We start from the raw sequence: 27,057 nt of genomic DNA, 5'->3' as shown, positions 1-27,057 counted from the left end.
TGCAGATTACTACTCCCTACACTCCACCTGGGCATTATTTCAAATATTTGTATAGATTGTATATCCAATCATACACATAACCTAATAACTAATCATAGCTTCGTCAATCCCCATCCTTTCTGCGACAGGAGTTGATAACTCTCTTCCTCAACAGCATGATGATCCGACGCCGTGGCTCCAGGCCGATCACCAGGACCTGGGTCATTGAACTGACCGACAGCTCGAACTGTCTTTGACACCTCCAGAATTGTACCTCCCTCCACCTTAAACTGCGGCCCACGACCCGACCGGTCCCCGATAATCTCGCCCACCTCTTCCTGCTGCACAAGCGCCAACATCACCTCCGCCACTTCTTCGGGTGTTACCCACGAATCACTACTATCATCAACCATCTTTATTTTCTCTGGATGATCAGTCCAGAGCGGGGTCTTGATAACACCCGGAGCCACGGCCGTGACTCGAATCCCAAGCTCCTTGTCGAGCTTGGCGAGCGCCCGCACGAAGCCGCTAATGGCATGTTTCGTGGCGCAGTAAATCGGAGCTGCGAGGTTCGCATTCTGGCCTGCAATGCTGGAGATATGGACGACATGCTTCGGGCGGCCGCTGGTACGGTTGTTCTGGAAATGGGCAATTGCCAGTTGTGTCGTGCGGATCGGGTGGGTGACGTTGATATCGATCAAAGCGTATCGGCCACCAGAGGCCGGGTCCCTGCTTTCGGCTGAGTGAGGCGGGCGCCAGAAGTTGCTCCAATTCTATATGCATTGCGGCTATAGTTAGATTCATAGTCTTGTTAGGGTTGTTTTGGTCTTACCGGCTCGTAGACTCCCGCGCCCGGGCAAACAATATCAATCTCGCCGAACTCCTTCTCGGCAACCTCGAACATCCGCTCGAGCTGGACCCAGTCAATCACATTAGTCTCTTGGAAGACCACTCGTGCGGCTCCGGTCTTGTGCTTATCGGCTAGCGCTTGTGCCTCGGGCCGTAAGGCTAGGTCTGCGATTAGGACATTGCAGCCGTTTTCCACTAGCAATTTGGCGAAACTGAGGTTGATACCTGGCTACAATGTAAGCTGGTTATCTGATACTGTAGTTTACAGAAGACATACCGGAGCCAGCTCCAGTTATAATGGCAGATCTTCCTTTCACCGCGAGAGACATGTTCAGAGTATTAATGATCAATGGGTTACGGCTTCCAGCAGGGGATTCTGCCCTCTTTTATGCAGGAAATGGACCTTGTGGAACTTGCTCGGGGTCTTTTGCAGCGCACTCCGTGTCCACTTCTAGGGCTCGCGGGGTAGAATGCACTTAACCGTCGAGAGGAGAGGAAAGTGGACCGAGGCCGGCGGGTTGGCCGATATTCCTGTACATCGTTGTTGGCGCCCAATGGCAGTCTATTTCCCCGTCTTCCTTGTATATGAGGTCGTCTGACACTAGTTCCCCTCTTGTTTGCATTATGTTGTTCTATTTATGGAGGTACTTACGTACCTTGTTCGATGTAAAACTATATGTATGCTACCTGGGTAGTGGATTTCCTCTGCCACTCTTAGAGCTCAGTCCTTGCCGCTTTTTGCTCACTGAGTAGAACTGAGCACGCCCCTGAATATTATATAATCACCATGCTCCCGAGGTCGCTCACTGAGCATCACCTGATTATTACATAAGCTCAAGGACTTGCTCACAGGAGCAAAGCGCGGGGAGCAGCTAAGTCAGCAGTTCACCTCAATAAAATGCACCACGCTAGATCAATTTAGCGGTCGACCCTGGTTATTGCGCCTCTAGCTGAGAGGCAAATTGATAGTAGGGCTACGTTTATTGTGGACTACGGCATCGATGGACACTGGCGGAGAGGTTTGGTTCGTTAAGGAGCGTAGTGACGAGTGTTCGACGTCGACGTCGACGTCGTACATCACGAGATACCTAGGTGGTGCCTATATGTGGGGCGGAGAAGCGTAAACTTACTGTTATGTGGTTGGCAGTCGTCCGCAGAACGTTCTATGGCCGGTAGAGCGCAGAGGGTCCGTCTGCGCCACCGCAAGTTGAAGGCCCAAACGCAACATATACGGACTTAAAGGTGGAAGAATTGGTGCACATTCTTGCCTAGCACAGATTTTGACCTTTGGCGCGGCCAGGATATGCTACCAGTTGTAACTATTGAGAGCCAAGGGAAAGGAAAAGATGATGTATGACTGTTAGACCACTGGACCGGGATATCATATTTGGGCATGTCACAGTTCTCGCGCCGAAAAGAAGCAATGTGAAAAGACCGAAACGCCCCGGGAACAACTGATTTAGTGAACGCGGATCTTTAGAGTGAGGGGAACAGTGCAAAGGTGTTGCTAGAGCGCAAGGCGTGTTACGGAATAAAGCGTATGGTGGTAAAGATCTGAACGCTTCCCTCCACACCTGGTAACCCAGGGGTGTAAGAGACACCAGACAATTCGATAGCCGAAAGGTAAGCCCTCCCAGAGAAACCTCTGGATTAACCGGACATACTACCAGTGTGTTACAGAATAAAGCGTATGGTGGTAAAGATCTAAACGCTTCCCTCCACAAGGCGCACCACGAAACAAGAAATAAGACAGAAGGAAAAATAACGAGCAATTCAGAGATGGAGCAGGAGGTCCGTCATGTCCGCAAAATCATTTTGATTTAACACGACGTCGGTTTCATTTGCTGCTGGGGGGCGGTTGTAGAGAGCGGCGAATGGCAACACCATCGGAGCGCCCGTCACCAGGTTGGGCTGTCCGGCGACCACAGTAGAAGTCACCTCGACCACGCCAGCACAGTACGGCTGTTGAAGATGCGCGGGCTATAGGGTAAGTGGCGGCGTGTTTGGAGCTTGCGCGCAGAGGGACCTAATGGTTGCGCGTGTGAGGGGTCGGTTGGCATTTGGCGCCATTTTTCGTAGTAAAGCTTACGCTTTCGCACCGAAATCAAGATAACAAAACGGATTTCTCCGTTAGAATCTGCGAACCACTTGGCGGCGTCTTATCGGAGCAGTGGGAGAGACTCTTTGAGACTCCAGTTTCGACGACCAGGGTGGGCCAGCCGAATGTTGGTAGGCAACGGGAACGTGGGACAAAAATATTATCGCCCTCTTTTCCTTTGCCAACGGTAGGGCGGTACGTCGTCGACCCGAACCACGGGCACTCGTGGGAGGGGATTCCTATAGCGATAAGCTTTGACGTCACGAGAGTTGAGAATTGATACGTCGCCCCCTCGTAGGGCCCGCTAGGAACGACTTTAATAAGCCCATTGGTCTGTTCCCATTGGAAGCGATAGTTGACTCCCCCGAGGCTGTGGTTCTCGAGCTTCTCGATGATGTTTGGTCGCAGACCCAGCACTACAATACATTGATTCCCGTCATCATGGTCCTCGAACCACTTCATGCGAGAGAAGGTCCGGACGATACGCCCTTCTGGAAGGCCTGGCATGAGAGAGGACGCGGGATTGGGGTCTTCCATTGCTGGGATTGGTGGGTGGGGTTGATGGGTACGGGCGACTAACTAGCCTCTTTTGCCTTGTTTCATATCTTGTTTCTATGTACTTTCAACCACAACAGGGATATCCGGGCTTGGCGTACATCCTAACCTATAATGAATCAAAATGTATCCCTGGCTTTTATAGGCATATTCTGAACCCTACTATATCAACTGCCCGGGTGGTCTAGTGGAATGATTCGCGTTTAGGGGGTTAACCCTGAACATCTTTAATACGCGAGGTCCCCGGTTCAATCCCGGGCTCGGGCCGATTCTTTTTGCTTTTTTTTATTACTTACTAGTATGACAATAATTGGCCTCATTATAGTGCCTCTACAGTTTGGATTTTCTCTCCTCTCTCGGTTTTTACGAGGGTGGGAGCTCCTCCTTGGCGATCGGTGGCTGTTACACTAGGATGAGAAATATCCAAGTATTTTATCAACAACACGAGAAATAATAGCCGAAGGTCGCTCAAGAAGGTTATTGTGTTGTAGCTCATCGTACTAGACAAAGAGACGAGGAACCAAGGAGACGGGAAAATGCAAAGTGAACGGGTTCTGAACCTAATATAGCAGGAGAGCGGCACAGCCAAATCAGCTCGACTCCTAGATAAAGGGTTTAAACTTGAATAATTGAATCCGACCCTGAACACCTGATCAACTTCCCCGACCAACTTGTTGATCACCATCACTATAATCAAATGGACTTGGAAAACTGTCAAATTCTAGTCCGAATTTGACCTCGTCAATTAGCTATTGTGATGATCGTGAAACTGAGTATATAGTTACCTACGTCTGCAGAGACACCAAGGATTGATGGAACTACATTACCCAGATCCTTGACATTTTCGTCTGAGCGTAGACTGAGTGCTCAATAGATGCCTCTGAGTAGTCTCTGAGTAATCAGAGAGCGATCAGTGAGCATCCAATGAGACTCACTGAGCGCTCACTGAGCGTTCATTGGAGATCACTGATTTATCACGTGACTAGTCTGAGCCCGGACTGAAATGTACTCAGTGAGCCTGACTCTGAGCGCCCTCATAAAAGCGGCGGCAGCTAAGATAGGAAAGCCCCACCCGGCAGAGGAAATCAAGTACGTATAGCTACCTAGGTATATACTGCAGTTTCATATCAGCAAGTGGGACATTACAGTAGGGCTCGGCACGCCTGCCTTTGATATATTAATTCGAAAACTGTGGAGACCAGGTGGATTACCCTCAAAAATTGGTTCAGGGAGTGCTTGTCAAGCATAAGAACGATCTACGAGATATCTACTCCGTAGACCTTCGGTAGACCTGCTCTGTCCAAGCAGTGAATAGCAGCGCATATAGGATTTGACTGATCAGTTATCACATTCTTCAGTAACACCGTGCAGCTTCACTTCAAGGCTGCAGCTAGGGTCGTGATACTATGGCAAGGGGTATTTCAATTCGTTCATACATATGTACCTATACCGGTGGTAGTACTTGGGCTTCGTCACAATCCAAATATTCTATCCCGAAAGCATTTTCGACAAATGCCGGCTTGCCGTATGCCCGGATGATGTATCATGTTCCTGAGCGGCTAAATCCTGGACAAAACCTATCTCCACTATTGCCATCTTTACCTTCATGAATGTTTCTTTGCAGACCGGATTGATGTCATGGCGGAGAATAATGGTCGGGTAGGTCTCCTAATTGAGTAATTCCTTGGCATTTTGCGATTTCCGACAGCGGCTCGACTACCGTTTATGGGATAATTCCGCCTCAACTAAGGCATGCTACGAAACACATATAAAGCACCGATGAATATCCCCGCAAATTGAGAATACACACTTGTGAATTCATTCCAGCCATGTCGATGTCAAGATTTATTCCAAAATCCGCTGTCCGAGCAGCCTCTACCTCGGCCCAGACCACCAAGGCCGCCGGTGATATCTCATCCGTTTTCCCTAGCCTGAGGCCCGACTATAAGCCGGAACCTCTCCCCGCACGGTTTCAGGAGCTCAAGGCGAAGATCTTTGAGAAAAACAAAGATGCAATCACAAAAAGTTGGGAGCGATTGCTTCCTAGCTTGGATGAGGAAGTGCAAAAGATCAAGGCAAAGGGCAGCGATGTATGTGCATATGTGACCTAAATTATCAAGAAAAACACTGACCAAGAAATACTAGATCATCCCCTCAATTGAATACTCTGATGTGATCTCTGGAAAGGTGTCTGAAGCCGCATTAAAAGAGATCCGCCACCGAGGTAGCGTGGTCGTTCGCAATGTGATCCCTCGGGACCAAGCCCTAGAGTATAAGCAACGTATCCGCGACTATGTGGCCGCCAACAAGGAGCGAGTCAAGGCCTTCCCAGCTGACTCCCCAGCTGTCTACGAGCTGTACTGGACCCCATCGCAGGCCGAAGCTCGAGGTCACGAAAGCATGCTCAACACCCAGCGCTTCATGCAGCAGCTGTGGCATTCATCCGACCCTAACAGCAAGATCTCAACCACCCACCCGCTGACATATGGAGACCGTCTTCGTATCCGCGATCCAGGGGACTCAAGATTCACCCTCGGTCCGCACATTGACGGTGGTTCCCTCGAGCGCTGGGAAGACCCCGAGTACTCTCGAGTCTACACAAAGATTCTGGAGGGGAATTGGGAGAAGTACGACGCATGGGATGCTCGACACCGCCTAAAGGCCAACATGGACCTATACAATGGTGCCGGTGCATGCTCAATGCTGCGGTTCTTCCAGGCTTGGTTATCTATGTCAGACACCAAGCCCGGCGAGGGCTCACTGCACGTCTGCCCCATGATCAACCACAGCACAGCGTACACCATTCTGCGTCCTTTCTTCGACGTTGAGAGCTCAAAACCGGCCCTGGATGCTACATTCCCGGGCTCCGTACCTGGCGCTTGCCAAGAGTATAACCCGGTTACGCACCCACATCTCGACCTCCCGGCGACTATGGTTCCAGTACCGCAGGTTGCGCCTGGTGATTTCGTCGCATGGCACTGCGATTCTCTTCACTCTGTGGATAAGGAGCACCGCGGTACTCAGGATTCCAGTGTTATGTATATTCCAGCTACCCCGCTCTGCGATATGAATGTTGAATACCTTATCAAGCAGCGCCAGGCTGCGCAGACCTATTCGCCGCCGTGGGATTTCCCCGGTGCTGGTGGACCCGGTGAGTCGGGATTCAAGGGTGCTATGGATTGGTCTGCGCTGAGCCCGGAGGGTCAACGCGCTATGGGTTTAGGCAACACTCCTTGGGAGATCACTGATGCCATGAGCGAGGGTGAGAAGGAAGCTGTCCGGTCTGCCAATAAGGCCTGCTTCGGTGTTTAAGATTTGTTTGGTTTGGATGACATTTTTATGGAGTTTCTATTTGAAAAGTTCTTCAAAGCTGTATCATAACAACTTATATTTGAAAACAAGTCTCGATTATTACTTTTAACATAATATTATTTGGAAACTACGGCATATTGGGGTCCCTTACCTCGAACCCAGCCCAGCAAGTGGCAATTCACTAGTGCTGTAGCAAAGTCGCCACTCGAAAGGCAATCTTGGCAGAAGAGGGGCAGCTTTTGCCTACTTGGACGGACTCCCCGACAGAACTCTTTTTCTTCTTCCCCCTCTCTACTCACGATATTTCTATCAAATTCGCAAGTACCTTATACACTCATCATCATGGATTTCATCAAGAAGGCTGTTTCCAGCGCTGGCGGCAACAAGGAGGATAAGCCTGCCGACAACAACACCCAGCAGAACGACGACTACCTTGACAAGGGTGAGTGACTTATTGTTCTCTGCACAATAGGAATTTTTGACTGATATGCCTCTTGTCTCAGCCTTCGCCGCCGGTGCGAAGAAGTCTGGCTACAACCTCGACCGCAACACGCAGGAGAAGATCACCGATGGTGCCCGCGAGGCCTACGAGAAGGCCACTGGGTAAGTGACACTCCAAATCCCTTGGGCTTGGATATCTGCTAATATCTGATTCTCAATACAGCAAGTCCGTCAGCGACAAGGTCTCCAACTAAACGAATCATTGGATGGGAGAGATAATTATATTTGGGGGAATGAGTGCATGAATACCCAGACAGAATCTGCGCTTATAGGATAGACATGTCATAATCAAACATGTTCACACAATATATATCGATTGATACGAATTCCATGTACTTCGTAGTCCATCTCATCACCGAGCCCATAAAATCTTGGGATTGAGGACCATATGAGATTCGCCACGATCAATGATTCAATGTGCTATAAGAGGAGAGGGGAAGGTACCTTGGGAAGGTTTCTGCCCACGCACAATCTTCTTGATTAAGAAGGGATCGCCATTTGTACCATGGACTCTTATCAAAATCAACCAAAGACATTGGCGGAGCTCAATAAATGCATCACGTTACCACGGAAATCAGTAGTGCCGATCTCGATAGATCTCGCCTAAGTGGGTCCACAAAAGGTCAGATCATCAGTTATGATTGGCTCATCTCAATAAATTATTGTCTATCCTAAAAAAAGAGAAAATAAGGGCGGCATAGATAGCGAGGTACTTGCACGTGTCCTTAACGGAATATAAACATCCCACCTGGGTACCTCTTTTCAACTGCTCTCATATTGAAGAATCTAGACCTTGGCTGCAAAAAAGTACACAAGTACGTACACAATGTTCTAGCCAAATAATGAGGGGTAATGAACGCTATCTTCTCCCAAGGGCCCGGCTAAGTCCGGCTCCGAGAAAGGACTACGTACATAATTCGACCGGCAAATCAGAGTCCTGCATGGCTTTCTCCATGGCGTGATCCCCTGATCGTAGATTGGATGATATCACAACATCAGAGTCAAATATGGGTCGACTATGGGGTTAATTCCCCATTAGGCGACACAAGCTGAAAAAGTGGCTCCCAAGGTTCGAGCAATCACTCCCAAATAAGCACGAAACTAGTGAGCTCTAGAGATGCTAGCTTCTCCGTGCCACGACCATTGGCCCCTGCTCGTCTTGCTCGTCCACCATGTTGTCATTGAGGGGTTTATGGAGTTTATGGAGGGGAGAGGGGCGATTCTCTTCGATTCCATTTGTTCCTGGCGAGAGATAAATATAGCGCTCGCCTTCTGTTGGGGTAAACATTGTACCCCTATAAATCATCACTATATCCTCTTGCTTCCGAGATCAATTCATCCTCTCAATCCGAACATAACCCAAATCCCCTAAAACAACCCCTCCAAAATGTCTTACCGCAACGAGTCCGACAGCTACGGCAGTGGCAACCAGAGCTCCGGCTACGGTGGCAACGACTCCTCTAGCTACGGCAACAACAATGATTCCTCCAGCTACGGCAGCGGAAACAAGTCCAGCTCTGGTCGCAACCAGGATAGCTATGGCAGCAGCAACAATGACTCCTCCAGCTACGGCCGCGGCAACAACGACTCTTCCAGCTATGGCAGCGGAAACAAGTCCAGCTCTGGTCGCGATCAGGACAGCTACGACAGCAGCAACACCAGCTCTGGATCCAAGAAGGACAGCTACGGAAGCAACAACGACTCTTCCAGCTATGGCAGCGGAAACAAGTCTAGCTCTGGTCGCGATCAGGACAGCTACGGCAGCAGCAACACCAGCTCTGGATCCAAGAAGGACAGCTACGGAAGCAACAACGACTCTTCCAGCTACGGTGGCAACTCCAAGAAGGATAGCTACGGCAGCAGCAACAACAACGACTCCTCCAGCTACGGTGGCAATGACTCCAGCTACGGCAACAAGTCTAGCTCTGGAAACAAACAAGACAGCTACGGTAGCAGCAACAACGACTCTTCCAGCTACGGTGGCAACTCCAAGAAGGATAGCTACGGCAGCAGCAACAACAACGACTCCTCCAGCTACGGTGGCAATGACTCCAGCTACGGCAACAAGTCCAGCTCCGGAAACAAGCAAGACAGCTACGGTAGCAGCAACAACGACTCTTCCAGCTACGGCAACAAGTCCAGCTCCGGAAACAAGCAAGACAGCTACGGTAGCAGCAACAACGACTCTTCCAGCTATGGTGGCAACTCCAAGAAGGATAGCTACGGCAGCAACAACGACTCCTCTAGCTACGGTAACAGCAACGACTCTTCCAGCTACGGCGGCAACTCCAAGAAGGACAGCTACGGAAGCAACAATGACTCGTCTAGCTACGGCAACAACTCTTCCAAGAAGGATAGCTACGGCAGCAACAACGACTCCTCCAGCTACGGCAACAACTCTAGCTCTGGATCCAAGAATGACAGCTACGGCAGCAACAACGACTCTTCCAGCTACGGCAACAACAACAATTCCTCCAGCTACGGCAGCGGAAACAAGTCTAGCTCTGGTCGTGACCAGGATAGCTACGGCAGTAGTAAAAATGACTCCTCCAGCGGCAGCATTGGTAGCAAGATCCTGGACAAGGCTCAAGGTTCGTGATCCTTATTTCTGCTGAAAGACTTCGAGAATTATATGCTAATCTAGGTATCACTTTAGATTACCTGAAGAAGGACAGTGGTTACTAAACTCCTCCGCTGTCAAATATGGCAACTAGTGTAATTGGGGATTTTGCTGGGATATGTTGCTCGGAAGCTAGTACCTACTGAGGCACAACATACAATTTTTCTATTATTTACGGATCAAGAATATAAGAATAGTCGGCTGTTTGTGCGGCCTTAACATGTCTTTTTAGATGTTCTTCTTAGATGTATTTTTAGGTGTATAGGTGAGGTCAAAAATAAACGGGATGAATATAAATTATCTCCTTAAAGATAAAAAGAAAAAGATGCTCAAAAAGCGAGGGCCTCATAACCTATTGTGGCGTCCATAATATAAGGGCTAGTAAGAGAGGAGGGAGAGAGTTTATTGCGAATAAGAGCGATCTACCCTTGGACTGTCTACTCTGGCGAGGGCCGAAGTCCACCACAACAACTTGTCCTACAGAGCAACCAAGCGGAGGCAGAAGATTGCTAGATAGGCTCGATGCTCGATGAGCAGCCACCAGAAGGTTTTGTAATTTTCTGAACAGCTACCTATAAAGTATAATCTAAGATTCAAGTCGCACGGGTAATAAGATATAGAATCTCGTCTGAGAATGACTATCCGCACACCCTTAGCGTCAGTTTTTACTAACCGCATACCCCTAGTCCATTTTGGGTATAGTATTTCTTAGTCAACCATTTGTCATGCTCTGTGTATTATAACATGGTATTCCCATAGTAAATGACACATTTATCACATGACCTTTGACCTTGCATAGCCCTACCCTCCCCACATTGACAATTCCACCTTACCATAATTAATTCAATTCCACTTTTGAAGCTATTCACAGATCATGGATCCCTACTATGAAGCATCACCCCTCCCTACCGAGACCTACGAACCATGGGATTCCGCCCCCCCAGTCTATCGATTCGCCTCTTCAGAAGAAGCCCTTCTTACCCTCAACAATTAGGCCGCCACCGAGGGCTTCTCTATCGTATGCGACCGTACGAAACCAGGGAGGAAGTGCTGGTTAAAATGTAGTTTGACTCCATCGAAAAGAGCCCCAGTCCCGGAGGAAAAGAGACAGCGGAAGCGATTCCGGCCCGCAACAAAGTGCGATTTATACAGTATGTATACAAATTGAGATCTATGAATAGCTTCAAAAGTGGAATTGAATTAATTATGGTAAGGTGGAATTGTCAATGTGGGGAGGGTAGGGCTATGCAAGGTCAAAGGTCATGTGATAAATGTGTCATTTACTATGGGAATACCATGTTATAATACACAGAGCATGACAAATGGTTGACTAAGAAATACTATACCCAAAATGGACTAGGGGTATGCGGTTAGTAAAAACTGACGCTAAGGGTGTGCGGATAGTCATTCTCATCTCGTCTAGACCTTGAACTCTATACTTGTTTGGTTCGCAGACTCGATAAAATCAGTTCAGTCAAATACTTCCTCTGCCGCTGTAATATAATTTAACGAATTCATTTGATGAGATCTTCTATAGTATTATTCCCGAGTAGAGCACCGTATTCTACTACAAGGCCGAGGAGAAGGTGACTATAGGCAAAATTGTGGTTTGTTGCTTTGGAGGCTTGTGTAGGTTACATTATATATACTCTAGAGCTTGGTTGGCGAGCTAAATTTTAAATAACTCTCCCGAACTTCATAGACCTTCAATGCCCTGTATAGTTAGTGATGCAATAATGATAGTGAGACTAAGGTAAGCGACAAATAACCAAAGTTCAATATTTCCCACGAAAATAACTTCAAGATCACCAAGAAGTCAGACAGCCAAGATGACCTCAACCCTGGCTGACATCTTCCAACGCTCTTGTGTATCATGCGGGCTAATCATCGCGTCAACCCCTTCGTTTTTAAGTGCGCCAGTCCTTCTTCTGTGAATCTGCTGCTTGTTGGAAGTACTTGCTAATTGGTGCTTAGTTCATTTGACTGCATCTGGTGTTCAGCGGACTGACGTCTCTGGGGGTGCAAGCGAATATGAAGGAAGATGGGACGAGGTTTACAGATTACTAGAGAGCTCCCCGCCAAATCCGCCAGATGGATTTTTGATTCATAGGCGTTGTTGGGTGCTTCTCTCGAAACAGTTCAAAAGTGGCGAATTGAGCCTGGAGAGGTTACTCGAAACCCTAAGAGAAAGTCCCTGGCAATCGCATAACGATATTCAGACCAGTAACATGCGTGAGTCCAGGTGATCGTTCCATTGTATCATAGCAAAGAAAGTCAATTTTTATTTTTCTAACGTTGGCCTATATCGCAGGCTTTGCATCTAACCCGCCGAAATTCAATCAATGCTTCCGGAACGCGGGGTTTCGCGCAGCTGCTCAGGCCTTGCCAGTCATGGATGGAGGATATGTTCTACGTGGAAATTCTGCGAATGAACACCACTTTGAACGGATTCCACTTGAAATAAGATTGGAAATTGCAACTTATCTATCAACAGTGGACTTCCTCAACCTACGATTCTGTTCAAGGGCAATGGCAGATATCTTCGAAGATCAAGCGTTCTGGAAAACAAGGTTTTTTATACATGGCGATAGAGGTTACCTTGCCTTTCTTACCGAAGATATCCAGCGTGCAAGAGACTGGCGACTGGTTTACCGTTGTACTCACAACCTTTCTAAATTACACCCTGAGCTCGGATATAGAAGACAGCATTGGCGCAATAACAAATGGCTGAGAGATGTCTGTATCATGACCAGAGAACAGAATCTTCGATTGCACACTCAACTTGGCAATATAGAGTCTCTACAATGGAAAAAAGCTGCTGGGAAGATAAGTTGCCATAGGGGAACTTGGGGATTGCTAAATGGAGCTAATCGAAAATTGTGTTCAGGGTGCTTTGCCCATCATGAACCATCGACTCAATCGGTTCCCTTCTCTAGGGATATTGTGGGACTCGCTATCTCTGTTCTTTCAGACCCTCGCTCACCCCCAGACTCCAGACTCACTTATGTCGCCGGCTTGGAGCTTATTTATCCTAGTGATAAGCCAAACACCGTTCTTGGATATCGTCTTCCGGGAAGTCGAATTATGATTGATCTTCAAGAAAGGCCACTTAAGGGATTCGAGGTGATGATTGGAGAAGGAGGTGTTCGCGCAATCCTTCCGCTTTTCGAGAAAATGAACAATTGGATTGGCAAGCCCGTTGATAGATCGGTGGATTTCCGCGGACCCGTGCGGATTTCAACGGACAATGAGATATTAGGCCTTTCGGTGGATTTCGATGTAAGTCGTGCTAATCGCCAGCCTGTTCAGATTCTTGTGAATGTCATACTAATAGTAATGCCTACAGTATTGCAAACTCATAGGACTAGCAATAGCAACTGACAAATTGCATTCCTAGCTGGACTCAAATCCTACTAATCAAGGGCTCTGGCTTTAATAGAGATTGGCTGGTGTAGTTGGAGAGCTGACCATGTGAGGGAATTCAACTCTTATAGGTCAAGATCTGGATGTTTTTCTTTTAGCTGCGTGTTTAGCTTGTTGTGTGAAATTTCAATATCTTCTGTCAGATTTCTCAGTCTCTCGGTAGTTAACTTCTTCAACAATCTATCAAGCTCACATTGAACCATGCACTTTGACGTCCACCACGTAGACCTCTCCTAACAGGTTATGAGCCCCTGGATGCTCTATTCAACCTCCATCGGCCCCTCCATCGACGCCGTCGTCACCATCGTCACCATCGTCCCCATCGACATCGACATCGACATCGACATCACCGGCTAGGCCACGCCTACAAACACCTACAAACGGTATCACCGTCATCAAAACAAACAAACGCGCATAGGTTCTCAGCCCTTATCAAGCGCTATCATCCCAAACAAAGTGCCTCTCCATTCGACGTATAACCCCATCCGCTAACCACGCGGCCAAGTGCCTCTCTATTCGTATCTATACAACAGTCCAGTACCTCTCTATTCGACGCACACCACCACAGTAACAAGTGCGTCTCTCTTCGACGCATATCTCTATCCGCTACCCACGCGGCCAAGTGCCTCTCCATTCGACGCACCTACACAACAACCAAGTGCCTCTCTTTCAACGTACCATAACTTCAACAAGTGCCTCTCCTTCGACGCACCTCTCCATCCGCCAGCTAACGCGGTCAACATTCCTACTACTACAAACAAGCCCACCACAGCCAATGCTCTTCTTAGCAACCATATCGCACGCTACAACAACCTTTTCGACAACTAGGTTTGCTTCGTGGGGGGTCATCACGAGTCCATGGTTCCATGTTCGTGGAGGGTGTCAGATTTCTCAGTCTCTCAGTAGTTAACTTCTTCAACAATCTATCAAGCTCACATTGCACCATGCACTTCGACGTCCACCACGTAGACCCCTCCTAGCGTCTTCTTTTCCATCGTTACGTTTACATTCGTATCTATTCCCCTGTTGCTTCTGCTTCACCAAATGCTGCCCACGGGTGCTTTCCATGCCCAGGCTCCAAGCAAATCGCTGATTCCCACACTCCAGGGCTACCATGGGTAGTGCTAACGATGGCCATCTTCAACCTACCTGGAGTAACCAGTCCTATGTACTGCTGCGTATATGATAAGAGAGTTCTACATGATGTATGGTGTGATATGAGTATTGGGTAGCTGAAGAAGCTATGTTCTATACAATGGATTTGACACCGCCCTACGAATATAAAACCATGTATCTAAGTGTCCCCCCGAATAGTCCGCCCTCTTTTCTGAACCTAGGCGGCAAACGGGTTGTTTTTACGTATTATAGAGCTCCCGGTGATGCGCAATCGCTGTAGTAGCACCGTTGAGAATAGAGGGGCACGTTGTTTATTGAGACCGCTGGCTAGTGTTGGAACTGCGTAGGTGACACCGTTTGTAGGTGGGTGTGGCCTAGCTTGTTGGTGTGTGGCCAAGAGAGGCGCTGATATCGACGATGACGATTAAGATGGGACAATGGATTTGATGGGGCGGCCTATAGAGCGTAGAAAGGAAGGTTAAATGAATAGAGCTTCAGGGCTTATACATGTCAAGAGAGGTCTACGTGGACGTCGAGATGCATGGTGTAATATGAAATGGTTGATCGAGTAGGTGGTTAAAGAAGTTAAGTTCTAGACTATTCTTAGAGAGAAGCAGTAGGTGTAACTGGAAAGCTCTAGATTGCGCTAGGAGAGAAGAGAAGACTAAGGTATGTGGTCCCGAGATCAAGTGCCTAGTAAGGCTGCACCAATCCAGTAGAGTTTTGATTGATTGATTGATTGATTGATGCCATTTACCTAGGTAGATATCCGTGTCTTATTCGTAGAAAGAGAGCTCAATGAGCATTGTAATGCCACGTCCATAAATTCGGATATCACAGTCAGCATACTCAATATGATTCTTCGCACGCAGGTTGCTTGATACATCAAATTCTTAGGACAAGTATCTTCCAGTTAAACCTACAATTCTCATACATTGACCAGATAAACACACATTGATTCAGTGAGTATCAAACTCTGGAGGATACTCGGCCCTTACATGGTGACTTCGATGCTAACATCAAAACAATAGCCCTGTGTCAAGTTGAGAACATCAAGCCATGGCAGTAAGTCTCTGAAGTGTCAAGCAGAAATGTGCTTAAGACTAACCTTGCTAGTACGCAACACACCCTGTGATTCGTTCCTATATGGACGATGTCACGCCGAATTGCAAGGAAGACAAAGTTGATAACATGTGGCTAAATATTGCCCAATTTTACTTCCCTCTACGGGACAACTTCGGGTGCGAGCGAGAAGCTAGGATAGGTGAGTATTCGAGAATAAAATCAAACGTGACAGTTAGCTTGGTACGCAATGGAAGGAAAGCAAAAGTCCTGTTTATCGAAAACAAACGACCATCGAAAGCGAAGGGCGGGCCCAAAAGGTCTTCTTGGGAGCGTGCGAAATCTCAGTTACTAAATTATATGCTGAGGGAGAGACACGTGCAGCCCGACTTGACCGGAGATCTACGGAGTATGGGGAATGGTTTGCGTGGGGTTCAGGACCGAGTTTTTTGTGCTACGTGATGGGAATCAAGTACTTGAGAACTATGGTGATGGTCAGACTTTGATATCCAATCAACAGTGCCAGGATATCGAAACCATGCTGTCAAATATCCGTCGTGATATTCGTGCTTCTCGCAGGCAATGAGGAATGAGGGACGAGCGTTATCGATGGTTATCACCGCCCGGACTCCGCCAAAGTTTATTGACAACATCCATTCTACATCACCTCCCACCTCCCCTCTTCCATGCTTTAACAAGAGCCATTCGTCAAAATGTGGCTCCAGCCGGCGCTCTTTTTCTCCGCGTGCTTATCGACCGCGGCGGCCATCTACTCTGACGAGGTTAACCATATTGACTTCCACCACGCTCTCCTCGGCACCCCATCCCCCGACTCGACATTCTTCCTCAAGCCATCCACATCTTCAAATGCCTCCCTCCTTTACACCCTATCCGACAAGCTCCTTGTGGGGGCCGTGAACCCCCCGCGATGGCACGCTGGTATGGCGCCAGAACATCTCGCGGTCGGCGGACTCGCCCTCACATGGGGTGGGTCTCTTGCGCGGTTTAGATGGAAATGATGCCGTTGTAGCTACGATGGGTAACTACATCGCATCTTGGGGTGCCCAAGATGGAAAATTGGGATGGGAGAATCAGGTTTCACAGGGTGCGGTTGCCGATCTTGAGCTGTTGGAGCTTGTGGATGCTACCGCGACCTTCGGGGTGAGAGACACGATTGCTGTGATTGCTAGTGAGGGCACCGGAATTGTGAGACGTCTGGATGGAAACACTGGAAAGTCGGTGTGGGAATTCAAGGATGCAAGGTCGGTTTTGTCTTCGACCTTTTTTTGACAAGTCGCAAGCTAATGAGTTGTTCTGCTAGTGGCGACCTTCCGTTCCAAGTGTCGTCTTCTTCCACCGAGATCTTCTATATCTCACTCCAGTCGGGTATGCTGAAGGGCTTCAAGATCAAGGTCACTGTTTTGGACCCATTGACTGGACAACAAATTCGTCAACAGATTCTGAACTCCGAGGCTGATGTAGCTACCTCGGAGTCCGTCCTCTATGTGGGCGCTAATTCCGCCTCGCCTATCATCGTCTGGGCCGACAAATCGCAAAAGTCCCTGAAGGTCAATGTTATTGGTACCAAGGAAATCACCTCTATTGCCATTGACAATACCACTGGCTCCGAAATTCGAAAGATCACAGTCCACGCTCCCCAACATCTTAACGCCTTGCCCCATTTCTTGGTCCACTTTGAAACCGAGTCCGGGGCCTGGGCTGAGGTTTACCATGTGGACTTGGTGTCTGCTAAGGTCACCAAGGCTTACAGGCTGCCCTATCTGCCCGGCCAGTCGGCGGTCGCGGCCAGTGTCATTGACGCTAATGTCTATTTCACTCGAATCACGGACCAGGAAGCCACTGTTGTATCATCCGCCTCTCATGGAATTCTGGGACGATGGGATCTGCAGAAGCCTTCTTCTAACATTGCCCTTCACTCAGTATCCGAGGTTGTTGCTAAAGGAAAATCTGTGGCTGTTAGGTCAGCGCTTTTCCGGAAGCACGGAGATTGGCAACTTATCCGAAATGGCCAGATCGAGTGGACTCGGCACGAGGGTCTTATTGATGCTGTCGCAGCTACCTGGGCGGAAACTGATACTCAAGAGGATTTAGCTCATGAGCTGGAGATCGAGGGCCACGACACTTTGTACGGCGCGTACCTACACCGGGTGAAGCGTCATGTCCGGGACTTGGAACATCTACCCGACTGGCTCAAGGATCTTCCTAAGCGCATTCTGAGCAGTATCTTGACTGACGAAGTGTCCAACCTGGACAGCTTTGGTGTTGCCAAATCAGTTATTGTCGCCACCAAGAACGGCCATGTGTACGCCTTGGATACTGGAAACCACGGCGCCGTTTCGTGGGGCATCCAGGCAGTGGAGACATCGCAGTGGAATGTGAAAGCTATTTTGGCTTCACCAGGAGTCGCGACCATCTACTCCGACGACGGAAGCTCTGTGACTGTGGATGTGTCGACCGGAGAGATTGTTTCACGCATCGAATCATCTAACAGCAAACTCCACTCGATTGCTGTCTTCGGGGCGCAGGATGGAAGTTCGCTGGCTACAGTCGGTGTCAGTGAAGATGGTACCCCAATCACTGCATTTGCCGACGAAGATGGGTTCTTGGTAACCACCAGCGTTGATGGCCGAGTCCTCGGCTGGGTTGCAAAGGATAACAAAACTCCTGTGTGGGAATTTGTTCCCCCTCCGGACAGAAGGTCGTCGAAGCGACCGCTCGCCCTGCCCATGATCCTGTTGCATCTATCGGCAGAGTCCTTGGAAACCGCTCGGTCCTTTACAAGTACCTCAACCCCAACCTTGCCCTGGTGACTGCAGTGAACGAGCAGACCCACACCGCCAGTTTCTACCTTCTAGACGGAGTCTCCGGAAAGGTGCTTCACGCAGTTACCCAAGCGGGCGTGGACTCCAAGCAGCCCATCGCATCCGTGATGTCCGAGAACTGGTTCGCCTACTCATTCTGGGGCGACGTTGACGGCAGTGAGTCGTCCGCCAAAGGCTACCAACTAGTCATCTCGGAACTCTACGAATCTCCCTTCCCCAACGACCGCGGTGTGCTTGACTCTACCACCAACTACTCCAGCACCGCCACCCTCCCGTTGCCCCACGTCATCTCCCAGGCCTTCATGATCCCCGAACCCATCTCCCACATGGCCGTCACTCAAACGCGCCAGGGAATTACCACCCGCCAGCTTCTCTGCACTCTACCCTCCTCCAACTCTCTCGTTGGCATTCCTCGCCCCGTCCTTGACCCCCGCCGCCCTGTCGACCGTGACCCCACCACGGCTGAGGCCGAAGAAGGTCTGTTCCGCTACGCGCCCTACCTAGACTTCGATGGTAAATGGTACCTCTCGCATACACGCGATGTCGCCGGCATCAAGGCCGTGCTCTCTTGCCCTACCCTGTTGGAAAGCACCAGTCTTATCTTCGCTTACGGAAGCGATATTTACGGTACCCGAGCCACGCCCAGCCAGGCATTTGATATCCTTGGCAAGAGCTTCTCCAAGCTGCAGCTCGTTCTCACTGTCGTGGCACTCGGAGCGGGTGTCACTGTTTTGGCTCCGATGGTAAGTTTTCTGTCTAGTTCTTTTCTCCGGGCACATTTGCTAATTATCTTCTCTAGACTCGGAGGAAGCAGGTTAATGCCCTGTGGAGGGCTTAGGCCTTCTAGGCTCATATACCAGATATCCCATTGTGCTTTAGACTGTAATACATACTTTGCCTGTCGAACTTTCCAGTAGCAAACATACTAAAAACTCGCATCCCACTGCGAACATTGGTCACACTGTACTGAAGTCAAGTGGATGTGCTCGAAAGAAGCTGCAGTCTGATGTTTATACAGAGAGTCATCGGTCATGGGAAACATTTCATTCATTCGTAGACATAATATCCAAGAGATTCAACGTCATATCAACAGTATAACAAAAGAAAACAAGACCAACCAATATCAACAATCCTCCGCAACTGTACAGGCTTGATATGTACTGAATTTCCAACCCAAAAGAAATCAAATCGCCAATAAAGCCAATATCAATACAACGGCATAGGCGACGAATTGACATAATCAACATTGTGCTCAACAGACTCAATGCGATCAGTACAAGTCCCAAAAATCCGATCCCAAAGCCTCGTCTGCTTCCCATAATTATGACTCTTCCTCCAACCCTTCCGATGATGCAAATCATGATCCTCAATAACAAGCTCCGCATCAAACCAACGCAAAGCCCAACTCAACGTCGACGGCGGCGTAGCATGAACCCGCAACCCACTATGCCCCGCCAACTCCGCAAACACCACATACTGATGACAAACCCACCATTCATAGAACCCCATCGGCAGCCCCATAAACCGCATACTGAAATAAGTCATAAGTGGGATACCAAGGATATCAAAAAAACTCCTGCTCCGTATCCGCGTATAGCGTTAACAACGGGTTCGGGTGCTTCGTTAGGTGGTGGGTGCGGTGGTATTTCCACAACGCACCGACATCGTGCATCACCCGGTGGTACCAGTAGAACCAGAAATCGAGGATGATCCCGTACAGCCCGGCTTCGAGGGGCAGCCAGACGAAACTCATGGTTGAGGGCGGGTGTGTTGCGTGGTATGCGATGAAGACGGTAAACATTGGACGGAAGGTACTTGTCGACAAGAGCGAGCGGACGACCTTTGCGACGCCGACGTCTGGGACGCCATCGCGAGCGTGCTTATCGCCATCTAGGAAGCCATGCTGGTGTCCTAGACGTCGGAGGACGTGAAGTTCGTGGATGGCGATTGCTTTGAACCCGACGCCGTATAGGAAGAAGGCGCCCCAGGCGCTGAGGTTGTGGCCGGTGAACTCCACGTAGGCGTGGTGTATAAGGAGGGGGATGGCGGCGTGCGTGAGTACCCAGCGGTGCATGGACCAGTCGGGCACGTAGGGCACGGCGTCTTCCTTTAAATGAATGGGGATGTTCTTGTCGAGATGTTCTGGGTGGATGCCGAGTAGTTCGTAGAACCAGTGGAAGAGAGTCCATTCTGAGCGGGCTTGGTGCCGCCAGGTGGACTTCATCGAGTCCTTTGCATTACGATTCATGGCTAATTCGTTAACTGGATAAGGGGGTCGAAATTCACAACCTCACCTCAATATAAACCCCTAGGTACGGGGGTGGATTGGTGGGTTTTAATCCCCAGTCGTTCGGGCATTGGCGCGACGACACTCGGCACATGTGAAGAAAGCCCACTTCTTTCATGCTCCCCGCAAAATGAGCCTCGGACGTTTGGCTAGATTGGAGCATGGCGTCGATCATATCTTGTCTTGGACTCTTTCCCAACAACATGGCCGTTTTAGCGCGTTAACTAGCGCTTGGGCTCAACATGGTTGCCTCATATTCTTGTTTCGGGCTCATTCGGGAATGATATCATGATACGAAGAAATTCATGAGTAAATTCTGTTTCTTTGGCTAATCAGGATCTGATTCTAGATGTCCAACGTATTCGGTCGTATAGATGTGGGTGTGGAGACATTGCCCTGTCGAGTCATGTGGTCAACCAAAGCCCTTATTCCTAATTGGTCAACTTACATACATCCGACTGAGCCCTGAAGGTTCCTATGTTGTAGATATTTCATGATCTTCTATTGAGACTGGTTTATAATATAAAGCTAGACACAAGTCGTATTCTATCCTTCTAAATATATCATTGAGGAAGGACATCTAAAAAGACATATAAAAATATATATATATTGTTATCTTGAATAATATAACATCTCCAATAGTGTCATGTTATGCACTATATATATCGGAGCCTGGTCTATCTGAGCATAATGCTCAGATATATATAGACGTATAGATCCTCCCGTATATCGATCCTTCGCTGCTGGGTCTCCTCTCTTGGTTTGTGCCGCGATATAGCCGTGGAGTAGCTCTATCTAACACGATATTCTAATATAATGGAATGTCTTCTCTTATATTGACGTCGTCTTGGGAGAACCCATACACATATATAAATGTTGAGAAGATAAAACCAGAAAACACATACCTAAATATGTTATTGATAATATGCAATAGATGCGTGTGCAACCACATGAAATCTCCTACATACTTTGTAATACAAACCAGGCAGACAGCTATCCACGAACAAAAACACATAGAAAGAAATATGCCTCGGTATTGAGATCTGCCTATCTTGTGCTATATCACATGGCTACAGTATGTCCAAACACAAACCCCAACACGATTATTCCTGCCGCCTATATTTCTATGTGCTCTATGCGGCAACAGTATTCTTTGTCTCATCCACAGCTAACTGATTGACCTTAACCGCCACATCGTCAATAGTCTTCTCACTATCGTCTACATTAGTCTCTGCACCATTAAGCGGCGCCTTCTCTGCGGAATCCGCGGAGTTGGCCTCCGACTCAACTGAAGCCTGCGTCTTCGGGATGGGAACGATTTCCCTCCTCTCCTTTCCATCCACAGTGCCCAGCACCTGGAGGTGATCAGCGTTGAACAACACAGGGCCCTTGAGGATATCCTTCCGTGTCTGGCCGTTGGCGAGAGGTTGCTCGATGCCGCGGAGCAGTTCACGGCTGGGATCGTCCAGGTTAGGCATCTCGCCCCACGACCAGTCCAGGTCGCCGCCGTATGACTTGGGGATGCTGGATGGCTCCATGAAGGAAGTGAGAGTGGGCTCGACCTCTGCGGCGGAGAGAATGAAGATCTTCGAGGTGGTTCCGGGGTCGAACCAGCGCTTGATCCAGCCCCAGACGGTTGGGAAGAATGCGGGTGCTCCGATAATCTAACAGTGGGTTAGTTCCACGAATCTTCTCTTCAACGGCAAAAGCCCCCCGGACGGAGTAGACCGGCGATTAGACAACATACAAAGATTCGATCTAATGTCTCGGGGTAATGGGCCGTGGCCAAAACACTAGCATCCTGCATATGACTCTTCAAGTTCCAGAACTGCTTCAGCCCGACACCGCTGACATCCACGATATTGGTCGAGGTCACGATAGGCGTCTCCGGGTTCGGACGTGGCAGTGCCGAGGCAAGCGGCATCACGAACCGGAGAAGGTTCTCATACAAAGCGAAGAGGTTCAACAAACGCGCAGGGACTGTGGATGATTTGTGGGTTTCGGGTGTACCACTAGTCATGGTGGAGTTGTAAGCGGCGACGGCCTTGTTATCCAGGTGGCGGATCTGGAAGACGTAGACAGGGATTCCGCGACGATCGCGACGGCCTGTCCATTGGGGATACTGTAGAAAGAGTAAACGTCAGCAACGGGATCTGGTTGTTCGTTTGGAAACGATTATAAGACGCACCATCCGTCGAGCGGCCTCGTATGAGTCCACGCTGATATTCTCATATAGCTTCTCAATGGCGTTGTCTTTGCGCCAGTCTTCGGTGTCTTTGAATTGGGCCCATGCGCCCTCGACATCAAACCTGCGAGCTCGAAGGAATCGCCTGCGCAAATAATCAATGTGGTCAGCACTCGATCATCCTGTTTCATTCATTCCATTGCTAGCTGTATTGGGGTCTAGTGTGGACGCGCCACATACAGTAAAGTCGCATCGTCCTGGCTGGCGGGCTTCGCCTCGACGCCGTCTGCTTGTTCCACAGCAGGGGTGTAGTATTTACGCTCAGCGCACAATGCCTTAAATTCCTGCAGCTTCTCCTCCTGCTCCGGGGTAAGGTGGTGCAAGTGTCCGGTGAGCCATGCGGTGCCAGAAGCTTGTGAGGCGGAAGTGGCGGGATCGTTCTTCGAGGAATCGGTGCGCGCCAGGTCCGGCTCGGAGTCCTGCGGAGTTTTGTTGCCCCAAAACATGGTGAACTCTTATCTCATAAGTTTTGTTTACTTTTTTGAAGGAGAGATCGACCTTATAAAACAGATCTCGGAATTGGCGGAGGGAAAGAGGCGGTGAAATATACCTGACGGTGGTTGGTCCCGGGGTCGGTGCTTTTTCTGGGGGGGTTGATTCTATTTTGTGATACATCGTATACATCTCTCTTTCCTATCACACATTTTGGGGGTGGAGGGGGCAGATTTAGGTGAGATTTAGGTCTATTTTGAGAATGTTGAATGTCGTTGAGATATATTTCTGCCAAAGCATATCTGCCGAAGTACATCGTAGACCCATCGATCAACAAAGCTAATCGGCAGGATCAACCAAGGTAGGCCAGCCCTGGTAATGGACAGCCCTGGTAATGGATAGGGAGATGTCATGAAAAAACACAAAAATGCAATAAAATTCTGGCCAAAATTAAACCAAGCACCCATATCTCAGTATACACGGCACAGATGCTAATCATAGAGCCAACCCCAACAATATCTGTACAGATCGCCCTCATACAGCTCAATATTCAAATAAATACAAAGATAATTAGTCCTCGGTCAGATCACCGTACTCCCACATACCGCGGCGCTCAGACTTAGCCTCGTCCTCAAGTGTGCGCAGGTTGGAGAGGGTATCGACGGAGGCGCGCTCCCACGCCTTCAGCTTGCGGGGTACCATAGCCATACCCTCATGAACGATGTCGGCGTTGATGCTGTTGTCCAAGTTCTTGGAAGCCGAAGGGTCGAGGAGAGTGACGTGCAGGGTACCGTCCTGGTCAACGTGGTCAACGTTGGCGACGAGCTGGCGGTCGAAGGTCTGGTCGCCGACGAAGCCGACGGCGTCCTCAAGGTAATCCTCGGAGGTGGGGAATTGCAGGAGAGAGAGGACTGCATCAACGGCCTGGGGGCGGAGGGTCTGGCCAGAGAATTGGGGTTGGGTGAGAGGGCGAAGCGATGCCCATGGCAGAATCTCGGAGTTGCCGTAGTCGATGTAGACTACCTCGGCCTGCTCCTTCTCGCGGTCGTTGCGGCGCACCTTGGCGCGGTACCAGTCACCATCTTCGGTGAATTGGGCGGCAACCCAGTCGCCGGCCTTGGGAGGACCAGGCAGCGGGGTGTCGTTGGCCTTGTTAATGTGGAATGTGCGGAAAGCGCTCATCAGCTCGGTGAGCGCGTTCGTACCGGTGCCAATCTGTTGCAGCTTGAGCTTGGCGGAGGTAGGGTCGATGTAGGTAACCATAACATCGCGGTAGTCCTTGCGACGCTGAGCGAGAGCGGCATCGCTCTCAGTGCCAGTTGCGGCGCCATTGGCAGCCTCGGCCTCTTCAGCCTCAGCAGCCTCCTTGACGGGGTCCCAGTCGTGCCACAAACCCTTGCGGGCATCCTTCGCCCGCTGTTCAGCAGCGAAATACTCGTTGGCGTGACCAGACTGCTCAGCGGAGTATGCATGAACGGTGGCGAAACCCTCCTCCAGCAGAACGGTTGTGAAATTCTCCTTGTTGATGTAAAGGCTGCCGATGAATCCGCCAACCTTGTCAATGGTCTCAACGTCAATCTCAACATCGCGCTGCATGCAGCGGCGGTTGGCAAGATCGTGGGCCTCCTGACCGAAAGGCTCACCGGCGTCGCTGGGCCCGCGGGAAGATCGAGGGGCACGGATGCCGGAAAGGACGAGAGTCAGTTTGGCGTTGTCACGGGGAACTAGAACAGTGAAGCGGGAGCCAGACTTGACAAAGTCGACGACAGCCGGAACACGCTTTTGACGCTGCAAGATACCAAGCTCCAGCTTGGCTTTTTGTACGCTCTCTGAGTAATCTACCACCTGCTTCGCCTTGGGAGCCTTGGAAGACCACATTCCACGGCCTTCCGTCTGGGCATCGGCCTCAGCGGCGAGGAGCGCATCGTAGTCGGGAGACCGGTCAGCGTCGTCCATACGGTGGCGAATTACAGAGGAGTAACCAGCCTCCACAAGAGCTAGACCAACATTGGTGTTACCATGCACAACAGTAGCCACCTCGCGCTCCTCGTAGCCCTCGTTTGCAGGCTTCTTGCCGTTCACAGTGACCATGACATGCTTGGCGATCACCCGCTTGCGCAGGTACTCCTTCGCCTCAGCAGCATAGGGAGACTGATTGGGGTCGGAGGGCTTGGGCTGACGGATACTGGCGAGACTGATCTTCTTCTCCTCACCAGCCTTGTTGCGGATGAATAGGGTATCCGCATTCAAAACACGGGTGACAACGTAGTCCACAGCCGCGGCACCAGCAGTCGTGGGTCCCGTGTGGCTAACCCACAATCCCTTGCGGTCAGCCTTCGCTGTAAGTTCCGCCTGGCGGAGAAGAGCCATGTCCGGACCCAAAAGCGTGGAGTGGTGATCCTGGCAGCGGGCCAAACCAGCCTCAAGAAGGAATCGAGAGATGTTTCCGTTGGGGTGAAGGAGGGTGGCAACAATTTGTCCCTGCGGCGTAACACCAACAAGAGAAACCTTGACCTTGCGCTGCAACAATCGCTCCTCAACAAACTGCTGTGACTCATCACCGAACGGCTCAGCCGCGGTCTCTTTGCCATCAGCAGTCGTGCGCTTAGCGGATGGTGCCCGGACACCAGCAATAGCAATGACAGTCTGAATGTGCTCCTGTGGCTTGAGCAACACACGCAGCACAACACGGTCACCGTTCAAGACCTTCTCAACAATACCCTCCAGCTGCTGGCCCAAGTTACGCTTAACCAAATCGCGAGCGCCAGTCAACTCGTAGCTAGTGTCGATCTGGGCATCGTTATCACTAGCCCAAGTTCCCTTTCCTTCGTCCTGGGCGAGGGATTCCAATGCCCGCAGGCGCCCCAGGAGTGCAACGGTCTCCTCGGATTCATCTGCGCGCTTGCCTGCTTCTTCGCGGACACGTGTCCAGCCCTCCTGCACACTGATATCAGGCAATGAGGCGTCAAAACCGGGCAGCTTGATGGTACCGTAGTCGCGCTTGGCACCGGTGGGGATAGTGTATTCGACGTGGAACTGGATAACTTTGCCGACAAGGAGCTCACGGAGGAATTCGCGGGATTGGAAGGCGTATGCCTATAATTGATTCTTCCCATTAGCCTTGTCTCTTGTTCTCTCCCCATTTCAATCATCGCCATTTTATCCAATGCTATACGTAGCTCGTACGGCTCAGAAAGACCAATTGTAGACCCCAGAAAGCCACAATCTGGTCTTCCAATGGTGCAATCAACAGGCAATGAATCTCAACAATGCACCTACCTCATCGCCCTCTCTCCTTAATCTTGGAGCAGAGACATAAGCCAAACTCAGAATACGTTCTTGTGAAGGGTTGGTGATATGCGACAACACGACCGTGTCACCGGACAGGACGGACTTGACCCGGGCTTCGAAAGGCATACTGAATGAAACAGTCTCCACTACCACATGCACAATTGTGATGAGATTGAAGACAGAACCAGAATAAAAGTAAACACAAGAAAGAGAAAAAGAGGTTGAGAACAAGGGGAATGTCCTGAGGGGAAACGTGTCCGGTGTTTAGACTTGTGGGGGAAAGCGGTCAGCCGATCCGAGCTTCTACAATAAGTCTACGATGCATCGAAGCTATACATCATACAATCCATCGATCATGACAGATATCCAAAATATACACATGTCAAATTGCATTCATTCATGTATCCTAGACGGAGTATGCTGCATTTTTCATCCACCAATTAT

At 49.7% G+C, this 27,057-nt stretch overlaps 11 protein-coding genes across 11 annotated transcripts; 6 read left to right on the top strand and 5 right to left on the bottom strand.

Annotated features, from left to right (window-relative positions):
* Positions 1-92: 92 nt before the first annotated feature.
* Positions 93-1,157, bottom strand: N7516_001644 (uncharacterized protein; the record flags this gene model as incomplete). Its single annotated transcript, XM_057214364.1, has 3 exons — positions 93-752; positions 812-1,053; positions 1,106-1,157. The coding sequence occupies 3 exons, from the start codon at positions 1,155-1,157 to the stop codon at positions 93-95; spliced, it is 954 nt and encodes a 317-aa protein (XP_057076247.1).
* A 1,775-nt stretch (positions 1,158-2,932) lies between these two features.
* N7516_001643 (uncharacterized protein) lies at positions 2,933-3,463 on the bottom strand (the record flags this gene model as incomplete). Its single annotated transcript, XM_057214363.1, has 1 exon — positions 2,933-3,463. The coding sequence occupies one exon, from the start codon at positions 3,461-3,463 to the stop codon at positions 2,933-2,935; it is 531 nt and encodes a 176-aa protein (XP_057076246.1).
* Positions 3,464-5,310: 1,847 nt separating this feature from the next.
* N7516_001642 (DUF1479 domain-containing protein) lies at positions 5,311-6,793 on the top strand (the record flags this gene model as incomplete). The annotated part of the gene is made up of 2 exons (XM_057214362.1): positions 5,311-5,571; positions 5,627-6,793. The coding sequence occupies 2 exons, from the start codon at positions 5,311-5,313 to the stop codon at positions 6,791-6,793; spliced, it is 1,428 nt and encodes a 475-aa protein (XP_057076245.1).
* A 342-nt stretch (positions 6,794-7,135) lies between these two features.
* On the top strand, positions 7,136-7,488 carry N7516_001641 (uncharacterized protein; the record flags this gene model as incomplete). The annotated part of the gene is made up of 3 exons (XM_057214361.1): positions 7,136-7,235; positions 7,297-7,396; positions 7,458-7,488. The coding sequence occupies 3 exons, from the start codon at positions 7,136-7,138 to the stop codon at positions 7,486-7,488; spliced, it is 231 nt and encodes a 76-aa protein (XP_057076244.1).
* Positions 7,489-8,681: 1,193 nt separating this feature from the next.
* N7516_001640 (uncharacterized protein) lies at positions 8,682-9,893 on the top strand (the record flags this gene model as incomplete). Its single annotated transcript, XM_057214360.1, has 1 exon — positions 8,682-9,893. The coding sequence occupies one exon, from the start codon at positions 8,682-8,684 to the stop codon at positions 9,891-9,893; it is 1,212 nt and encodes a 403-aa protein (XP_057076243.1).
* Positions 9,894-12,637: 2,744 nt separating this feature from the next.
* Positions 12,638-13,694, top strand: N7516_001639 (uncharacterized protein; the record flags this gene model as incomplete). The annotated part of the gene is made up of 3 exons (XM_057214359.1): positions 12,638-12,650; positions 12,802-13,193; positions 13,578-13,694. The coding sequence occupies 3 exons, from the start codon at positions 12,638-12,640 to the stop codon at positions 13,692-13,694; spliced, it is 522 nt and encodes a 173-aa protein (XP_057076242.1).
* Positions 13,695-15,512: 1,818 nt separating this feature from the next.
* N7516_001638 (uncharacterized protein) lies at positions 15,513-15,977 on the top strand (the record flags this gene model as incomplete). Its single annotated transcript, XM_057214358.1, has 3 exons — positions 15,513-15,518; positions 15,570-15,717; positions 15,751-15,977. The coding sequence occupies 3 exons, from the start codon at positions 15,513-15,515 to the stop codon at positions 15,975-15,977; spliced, it is 381 nt and encodes a 126-aa protein (XP_057076241.1).
* A 251-nt stretch (positions 15,978-16,228) lies between these two features.
* On the top strand, positions 16,229-19,242 carry N7516_001637 (uncharacterized protein; the record flags this gene model as incomplete). Its single annotated transcript, XM_057214357.1, has 5 exons — positions 16,229-16,502; positions 16,525-16,777; positions 16,837-18,178; positions 18,232-19,101; positions 19,158-19,242. 5 exons carry the CDS (start codon positions 16,229-16,231, stop codon positions 19,194-19,196), a joined length of 2,778 nt encoding a protein of 925 aa, XP_057076240.1. The 3' UTR covers positions 19,197-19,242.
* A 680-nt stretch (positions 19,243-19,922) lies between these two features.
* N7516_001636 (sterol desaturase family protein) lies at positions 19,923-20,606 on the bottom strand (the record flags this gene model as incomplete). The annotated part of the gene is made up of 1 exon (XM_057214356.1): positions 19,923-20,606. The coding sequence occupies one exon, from the start codon at positions 20,604-20,606 to the stop codon at positions 19,923-19,925; it is 684 nt and encodes a 227-aa protein (XP_057076239.1).
* Positions 20,607-21,778: 1,172 nt separating this feature from the next.
* On the bottom strand, positions 21,779-23,336 carry N7516_001635 (SEC14 family lipid-binding protein; the record flags this gene model as incomplete). Its single annotated transcript, XM_057214355.1, has 4 exons — positions 21,779-22,309; positions 22,393-22,767; positions 22,834-22,975; positions 23,071-23,336. The coding sequence occupies 4 exons, from the start codon at positions 23,334-23,336 to the stop codon at positions 21,779-21,781; spliced, it is 1,314 nt and encodes a 437-aa protein (XP_057076238.1).
* A 556-nt stretch (positions 23,337-23,892) lies between these two features.
* N7516_001634 (putative transcription factor (Snd1/p100)) lies at positions 23,893-26,739 on the bottom strand (the record flags this gene model as incomplete). Its single annotated transcript, XM_057214354.1, has 2 exons — positions 23,893-26,418; positions 26,602-26,739. 2 exons carry the CDS (start codon positions 26,737-26,739, stop codon positions 23,893-23,895), a joined length of 2,664 nt encoding a protein of 887 aa, XP_057076237.1.
* Positions 26,740-27,057: the final 318 nt, after the last annotated feature.

This window comes from Penicillium verrucosum, assembly GCF_028828655.1.
Source record: "Penicillium verrucosum strain IBT 35672 chromosome Unknown utg000001l_segment0_segment0, whole genome shotgun sequence".
Classification (NCBI taxonomy): Eukaryota; Fungi; Ascomycota; class Eurotiomycetes; order Eurotiales; family Aspergillaceae; genus Penicillium; species Penicillium verrucosum.
This window is presented reverse-complemented; position numbering and strand designations above follow the sequence as displayed.